At 41.0% G+C, this 8958-nt stretch overlaps 1 protein-coding gene across 1 annotated transcript; it reads right to left on the reverse strand.

Annotated features, from left to right (window-relative positions):
- Nucleotides 1–4341: 4341 nt before the first annotated feature.
- Nucleotides 4342–7727, reverse strand: LOC119413323 (glial cell line-derived neurotrophic factor-like). Its single transcript, XM_037680365.1, has 2 exons — nucleotides 7520–7727; nucleotides 4342–4898 (listed from the first exon to the last, which is right to left on the reverse strand). The coding sequence occupies exons 1-2, from the start codon at nucleotides 7725–7727 to the stop codon at nucleotides 4342–4344; spliced, it is 765 nt and encodes a 254-aa protein (XP_037536293.1).
- Between the last annotated feature and the right edge of the window lie 1231 nt (nucleotides 7728–8958).

Here is an 8958-nt window from a genome sequence, read left to right on the forward strand (position 1 = left end):
TCTAGCACAAATATGATATTCTTACAGGAAGTGTCCTGGGCTGAACCAGAAGTGCTATGGCTAGCTGCTGTTGCTGCTGTTTGTGCAAACAGCCTTTTAATGTTTATAAAACCATATTGTTTTTAAAATTGGATTTGAGTAGTTGTAGAAAAGCTGAACTTCACTTTAATCTTGGCCCCATCTGAACTAGCTGTCAACTCATCAGTTTATCAGATTTAAACTCTATTTCTCCAAACTTGGCCGTTCAAAGAACTATCTACAACAGGTAAGATAATTATTGTTCGTGCCCTTACACAAAACCCCAGTTCAAACAAATCTGAGCTGTTTTTTTAAGGGCCTCATAATTTTTCCTTTGTTAACATAAAAAAGAAAGCAATGCAGGACAAATTATGACAGTTATTATTGGATAAGAACAAATGAAAAATCCGATCAAAGATTTCTAAAGAGCTAATGATTATGTAATGATTACTTAATTATTTCTGCGTACAGCACACAGAGCCTGATGATAAATCCACTTAAAGTGTGTCTGTCTGGGTCCGGACCGGTGACAGAGACGATAATTATGATTCTGTTCTTCAGGGCAACTCATCTCTTAAAAAACATAAATGTGTCGACAGCTTTCCCAGCACCAGTTTGAGCACCACCACAGAAACCACTAACACTTGTGTTGAATTACACCTCAGAGGAACAATATCCTTCATTACAAGCTCGTCTGTCACACCTAACAAAGGAACAGAAAACAACACTGTCTTTAGGCTGACGGTCAGCTCTAATGGCTTCCTCTGTTGTCCACATGCTACAGCTGACAGCCTTGTGATTTACATTGTCTAAAATAGCCCAGGTAATAGTTAATTAGGCTTTTGCCTGCTCATAGTTTCATTTTTGTGAAGTGTTTAGGAAAGCACAAAGTGGTTGTTTTACTTTTATCTAATAATCTGACTCTGGTTCTGCAGTATACCTGCCGTCTGACATTTCTAACCCAAAGCACCACAGTTTGAGCTGTTTCCAGTTAACAAAGGTTCTGGAGACCGTCCTCTCCAGCTACATATCTTGTTAGAAAACAGCTGCGACATTGCTGGATGAGTCTTTTCTGACGCCTTCTTGATTTCCACTCGCTAAAGCTACTTGTACATGTGGTATTCTTGGCGATCTGTAAAGGAAACACAGCTATTTCCACACCATACGTTTTGCATCATGTACTGCCTGCCCTTGTATTTCACGCTGTTAGAGCACATTTCCTGTAGATAATCGCTCGCTGTGAAGTTACTATGTGAACAACTGGAAAATAACCACATTTTCAGCACAATCTCCTAAGCATCTTCAGTTCTCATGAAGGACCTAAATGCAACAGAGCAAAGTTCAAACTGGCTTGTTTCAATTCCTCTCCTGCTTGTTTAAGAAATTCACAGACTTTACACAAATCATCAGAATAATTCGATTCAGGTGAATCGCTTCAGATATAATTATTAAAATATCAAGTACATGGTAGTAGAGCTGTCATTTCTAACTCGGGCCCGAAGCCCGGCCCGAATTTGGGCCGGGCTTCGGGCCATACAATGCGCTGGAAGGGCAGGCTGGGTCGGTGTCCGGCTTTTCATTGTGTAAGCGGATCAGCTGCGATCCATTTATATGGCAACATGGCTCGCCATACAATTCAATAAATGACAACATGGCTTGCCAAACAATCACCAGCTGCACACGGCCATTTGACCGCGAGCTGACCGGCCTTGAAAGAAGTAAAATAAAGGTCAGTGAAGCTTCGGATGGGACTACCGGTACTGCCAGGACGCGATCCATCGCCCGAATGGACATTCATTCAGCTGCTGAACTCAGCAGACGCGCGCGGCCGATGACCCAAACAGGTGAGATCCCAAAGCAGACATGTCAGAGCAGGGTCCATGTCTGAATAATGCAGAATGCACGCAGAAGCAGGGATTTAATGCACTTTGACAGCCATGAAAGGACAAACACCCCCTCAGCTCCGATCTTCTGCCCCATTAGCCCCGCCCGTCCGCCGACCATTAATAATAATATAAGCAGTCAAAGCTTAATTAAAAATGTCAGGGTCTTTTTCGGGTTTGAAGCTGTAATTACTGTTAATTCATCGGGTCTGGTGGGGTTCAGAAGTGATGGCTACGGGCTGGGGCCGGGTCTGGTCAGATTTTTGGGCCCGAATGCAACTCTACATGGAAGTACACTTCTTTGTAACTTCATGTTTTGAACCGTCCCTGAAGCAGAAACACAAGCGCCAATAAAATCTAAAAAAAAATCAGACTCCATCAGTGTGATCCTATTATTGTCCTTTTCAAATAAAATGTATCAAAGAATCACTCTTAAAATGGAAAAGGTATGAGTGGAAAAGTACTAGTTAAACCTGTGCCTGCGGTTGTTAAAGGAGGATGACGTGAGTCAAAGTTGAGGAGTCAGCAGAGTGAAACGTGAGCAAACGGCAGAGGGTCAGATTTCGACCATTAGTTAAGTAAGACACGGCCTCTTCTGCAGGCTCCAGTTCAGACATCTTTGCCTTTTGTCTGCTCTGGATTTTTTTTTTTTTTTTGCCTCTTTTTAATCACTCCACCTTTTCTTTGCCTTCCCCTTTCTCTTCCAACATCAGCTTTTAACTTCATCGCTCATTCATGGGCGTAGTTTTCTTTGTGCTGTAAGACGCTCTGACTCTCACCTTTCATCCTTTTTCCATTCACACCAGCCTCGCCTTCTCCACACAACGCTGTCGGTATTGATCTTAGTCTTTTCTGGATCAAATGCTTCTTCCTGTCATTCAGTAACATCAAAGTTTGTTTATGATTCCTCTAAATTGTTAAGGAACAGCATGAAAGCTCTGTTGTTACACAAATATGCTGTTTTTTTTCTGTTTTACACTGAAAGGCTCATCATTCATCTTACCATATTTAAATATTATTATTACTTTTTTTTAAGAAAACAGAAGTAGACTTCTTTGAGGCTGCAGTGATTACTAGGTTTATTTGAAGCAATAGTTCAGGCCATTTGCAGTGGGGCTTTGTGGGATGTTTTTGAACAATAAATATCTTACCTGTCATAGATAACAGCTAATTTGAATGATGCCCAGACCAAAGTTAATTGTTGCCATCTTAAAACAACTGCAGTCTCAAAATGTTACACTCTGAGATGAATATATGAATTAATCTTTAAATAAAAGTGAAAATTTCCAATTAAAACAGGAAAATGTAAAGTAAAAATGTCCAACATTGTAATTTTTTTGTATAAATTATGATAAAAATCCTCTAACGAAACACAAGACAGTGTTTCTTTTTGGCTCAACGGATGGCAGCAACCAAGCAGCAAAAACAAAACGAAGACGGCACATTTAAGATCATAAATTAATAAATAAGAGCTGCAATAAAGTGTTGTTTTCACTTTGTGACTATGCATCTGTCCACAGCAAACTGAGGGTCTTGAACACAAATACTACAGTGTTACTAGTGGGAGTTTGAGTACTTTGTTGTGCTTGTACTTCCACTTCTTCCACAGTTTTATTGACAGTCCTGACAGCCAAATCAAGCTATTTAAAGTTGGCTATTTTCTAGGAGCCTCTCAGTCATTACTTATTGAAAATTCCCTGCTGTAAAACACAATACTCGGCAAGAAACCAGCAATAGTTGAAAATGCAGCAATGAAATCCAACGTGCATGGAAGAATAATCTGAGCACGGTCATGGTTTTGGTTTAAACACATTTTTAAAGGACATGTTGCTAATAGCTGCTATTTTACTCATTAATCTTAATGCTTTTTGCATGAGGTAACACAAATGTAAGCTGCAGGATGTTGTCATACACATTTCCAGAAATTTAATCTCTTTAAAAAACACATAGTGAGCACATCTTGCTGACTGACACGTGATGTGTTGTGGTGTGAAACATCGAATGCCCACTTGACTGTCACAACATAAAATGTGCTAATGTGTAACACTTTATGTGAAAATAAATCTGTTATTGAAACACTTGTCAGGTTCTTAGATAACACAGCAATAAATTACTTTTATTTATCTTATAAAACAAAATAAATATGAATAAGTTACAATATTCTACATTTAATAAATACATTTTATATTTGAAGACAGTGGACAAACTGAGCTGTTGGGTTATCGGTCACACGAGCTCAACCGAGTTCCTCTTTTTTGGAGGTGAGTATCTGGAAAAATCAGGTTAAATTATATGAAAAAATAAAAAAGTGTTTGTCATTTGTAGATTGTAAAGAAAACAAGCTGGAGATGAGAAAGTAAATCATGAGATTTCTTTAAGAGAAATCATTTGCAGGTAGACTCAAGTCTTAATTACTTGAGACTCAAATCACCACATCCTGCTACACACAGCCACATTTCCGGGCGGAGTGCTTCCTGACCGTGTGGTAAATGAGGCTGTCGTCCAGAAACGAGAGGTCATCGTCAAAGGCCGTGGGCCGACAGCAGGCCTGCAGGGTCGTGTCTTTGTGAGGAAGCTTCCTCTTCTGAACCAGGTTAAAGAGGATTTTATCATAGTTGGTCTCGGACTTCCTGCAGGGCCCCGAACAGTACCTGAATATCATTTCCTCACTGGAGCGGTAGCCGAGGCCGAGGTCCGACACGTTCAGGTGGATCTGTTTGAGAGCGCAGCCCTGTCCTCGCCCACCACCTCCTCTTCTCCTCTTCCTGCTCGTTTCCTCTCCTCCGAGTTCTCCTGCTTTCTTTTTGCCACCCTTCTTCTTCTTAGTCTCGCTTTTGTGACGAGTCCTGAAGTTCAGGTTTTCTCTAGTGGAGGAAAGAGAGTAGAAGGAGGTGGACGAAGACTCTGCTGATGAGGAGGAGCGACGCACTCGACTGATCATTGCCTTGATGAACTCCACTATTTCTTCATCATCTGGGAGGCGCCTCTTTAAAGAGTCTGAAACACGTTAAGAAAAAAGACATTCTCACAAAACGCTCCACATCACACTGATTAATGTCTTTTAAAGACAGTTCTGTTGGTCCTGGACTCAACCACCACCAGGCCAAACTTTAGCTCAGTACTGGTAAATCTGAGTGTTAGTGCCATTTTTGTTTTGGCTAAGCTGTGGTGGCCATTGTGAATTTGGTTGCCTCCAAAATTTATTCAGTTATAAATGTAAAACTAATAATTACTTTCTGAGAGGTTCAGTGAAATCTGTCAAATGGTTTGTGTAGGCGGCACGATGGAGCTGTGGTTAGACACATTAATAAGGATGCAGGTTCACAACCTGGTTAGGCCCTTTCTGCATGGAACTGAAGGTTCAGTTTCAATGATATGATGCTTCTCCGGGTTCAGGTTTGGTTTATTTGTCATATGCAAAAATCAACACAAGGTCAACAATACAATGAAATGCTGAGGACGAGAAGAACCGTCTCGACTCGCCACAAAAAGAAACAACAAGAAATACCAAAGCATGCAGCAAAAATACCAAAAACAAGGCGCCAAAAGTGAGAAAGAAATACATCTGCATGTGGTTCGGTCAGCAGTGAGGTTCTTTCAGCAGCATGGTTCTGTTCTGTTAGCGGCATGGTCTTGTTAGCAGGTCCCGTTAGCAGCTTGATGGTAATAACGACAGCAGCAGCTGCCCTCACCGACTGCCTTCCAGAACTGGGTACAGCAGACAGAGAACATCCAAGGTTTTCCCCGCGGAGTTGAACAGATCCGTAGAGTTCGGTCCGTGCAGGCAGGTGGAGGATCATGGAGACGGCCGCCATGACAGACCGGAGCCTGAGCTCAAAGCTGGAGGGGTGCCAGGAACTGAACCACGATGGCAAGACGTCATGATGTCATGATGGCAAGGCAGCAACACAGAAAACTCCAAAAGTGTGTTGTGGTCTTACCCGCATAGTGGAGGTGCAAAACAGTTAAAACAAAAACAACAGGAACAAAATAGATTGAGTTGAAGCAAAGCTCCTGTCAATACGGTCATACTGCGGCGCTCATGATGTCACACGATATTCCAGGTTCCTCCCACCAACTAAAAACATGTGAGGTTAATAAGTTGTCACTGGATGTGAGTGTGCATGGTTGCCTGTCTTGTTTGTCTCTGTGTCCTGCGATGGACTTGACAGCTGGAAATAGGCACCAGCTCCTGCAACTCTGCACAAGACAGCAGGTAAAAAATAAAACAGGCAACAACTATACTGCATTCGGCAGTGGCAATAATGAAAAAGTATAGGTTCAGGGGTGGCACCGACCTTGTATCAAGAAATCAACAAAGTTAAGTCAGGTCCTCTGCACGGTTTCATTTTGATGAAATGTTACGTCTTTCATCCAAAAGACTTCATCAGTCTATGGAGCTGCAACAAAAGTTTGATGTTTTGAACAACTTTGGCCATGGCTGCCTCAGACAAGTCGACCGGGGAGAGGGCGGACTCCAGAAACCATCTTATCACCATCAAACTGGTTGACCCACTATGTTGTGGCTCCTCGGACTGATGAAGTTCTTTGGATGAAAGACGAAACGTTTCAACAAAAAGAAACTGTCCAGAAGACCTCACTTAATTTTGTTGGATTAAAAAGCTCTCCAGTTCGAGTCTTGGATGTATGCAAGTTTTTGTATGTCAGTGTGGGTTTTCAAGGGTATTTGTTGCAATAATTTTGTCTGTGAGCTTGTGTCTGTAATCAAAATATCTCAGAAACCTATGGAACGGATTTCAATGAAACTTTCAGAAAGTATTCACTGGATGTAGATCTACAACGGATTACCTTTTGGAGTCATTTCAATTCAAGATGGTCAGAAAGTCTAACAACCTTCGATATAGCTAAAATAACTAAACAACTCAGCCAGTTTGACAAAAATTGAGCTAAGCATGGGTTTTTCAGCTGCTGAGCGTAATCTGCAACACATACTGTGAGCACTGACTGACTGCACAAAATTTATTTTTGAACTTTACCATTACCTACTTGAGTCAACTCTCTCTGTCAGCAAAATAAATCACTGGGCAGATCACAATGAAACTCTTGAAAAATGATTGGACATTCAGAAGCTATCAAATTCAAGATGGCTGCCACTGCCAAATAAATACAAAAACCACAAAAAATGACCTGAGTTCAGTTAATTTTAGAGACATTGAACTAAGACTTGGTGTGATAGTAGCTGAGAGTCATCCCCAAAACTTGCTTCAAGCCTTAAGAGATCATGTGAAATAATTCAGATTAAAAACTCTGGAATAAAGAGTGGAGGGTGATTTCCTTTAAAGAAAGCCTGACCTTTAATTTGACATGATAAACTGAAAATCTCTGAGAAGTCATACATTTTATGTGACCGTTTAAATAAAACTTTAAATCTTAAAATGACGTGAACCATATCCAACCAAGTTCAGCTTTAAAAAAAGTGTTTGTTTTTTTCACTGTGATCTAATGTTTGAAAGGACATCATGAAACACTTTCAACAAGTTTAGATTTTGTGAGCCATTCATGTCAAAACCACATTTAATGTTTGACGATTTTAAGTAGTTTCTTCAGAGAAAAGTCCCTCATCCTCTTTTTACCGCACAGAAACCAGAACTTCTTACACTTCTCGCCCCTCTCCAGCCTGCTCCCCCTGTCCTCTGAGTCCTCCTGGTTTATTCTGGGGGAGGCAGCAACCAGACGCATGTGGACCGGCGGGACCTCCAGGGGACTCTCCGCGGCTGGGGCTCCCCTCTTTTGGCTCCGCAGCGAGCTGACCCGCACTGCGCTGAGCAGAACCAAATAAGTGCTCAGGCTATCCCATAACCTCATTGTCCATCTCAGTCCGACAGGAGGACATGGTCCACAATTAGATGGTATTTAAGTCCGGGAGAGGAAAAAGATGATGAGCTCAGGTGATCAACCTGTTGGACTCTGCGCAAAATAACCCATTTTACGCACAAGATGCAGTTTGGCGCATCAAGGCGCAAAATGTCGCAAAACATTAACAGGGTTTCCTTCCTTTAATCCTTCTGAGTCCACATCCCACTGAGCTGAAATGAGGCAACAGAACTGTGGGGAGGTGCTGACGTTCAGCGGTCCACCCTCTGCTCCTGCTGTCTCCTCCCCTGCACGCTGATCCCAAACTGATCCAGAGATCCAGAACCGGAGTGGCAGAATAATGTTTTGAGAAAGTTTCAGTCTGTGTACTCAGATGGCCGACAGGGAGAGAGAGGTTTCACTCTGCAGACTCCCCCGTCCTGCCCTGGAGTTGGGCAATATTCTGAAACATGGTTCTAATTATCCCGTGAAAACACAGAAATGTATTTATTGAACCTCCAGCTGATGCTCAGATTATTTTTAACTCTCATCTGACTTTATGTATACTTCTGAAAACCTTTGACAAAAAAAAAACAAAAAAATATAAATATATATATATATATATATATATATATAATAAAAAGTGTTATGATCAATTTTGAAATAATTCATGTTAAAATAGTACATAAACAAACAAAATGTAAAATTATTTTACATCTACGAGCACTGCAAAAAGATTTGCTGTTTTAAGTTGACTAAAAATTAATAGTCTTTTTTTGTTCAAAGGGATAGTTCAGATTTGTTGACGTGAACTCTATGAACAATTTTCATTTAGAAAAACAGTTTACGTTCACGGCTCGTCAGTGTGAGGTCAAGACCAAAGAGAAATATTGTCATTTGTTAAAATAACTCCAATCTGAAGAAGGTCTGGACATCAGCTTCATGAGCCCGTTTGATCATGTTCAGATAAAAACAGCTCTAATAAACATTCATGCTCACTCTGACGCCTATAGTTGTAGTTTAACCTAACATGTTGAAAACTGGAGGTCTCAGAGATAACCACTCATGCAAAGAGGAGTTCATGGTTGAGAGAATCAGAGATGCAGGCAATTTACAAAAGTGTTTATTTGAAAGAAAAAAAATCATACAGGAAAGACAGAACAAACATCTCAGATGGATGCATAACAAGAATCTTACATCCATCCATCCATCCATCCATCCATCCATCCATCCATCCATCCAT

Source organism: Nematolebias whitei, chromosome 8 (assembly GCF_014905685.2).
Source record: "Nematolebias whitei isolate Nwh7 chromosome 8, NemWhi1, whole genome shotgun sequence".
Taxonomy (NCBI): Eukaryota; Metazoa; Chordata; class Actinopteri; order Cyprinodontiformes; family Rivulidae; genus Nematolebias; species Nematolebias whitei.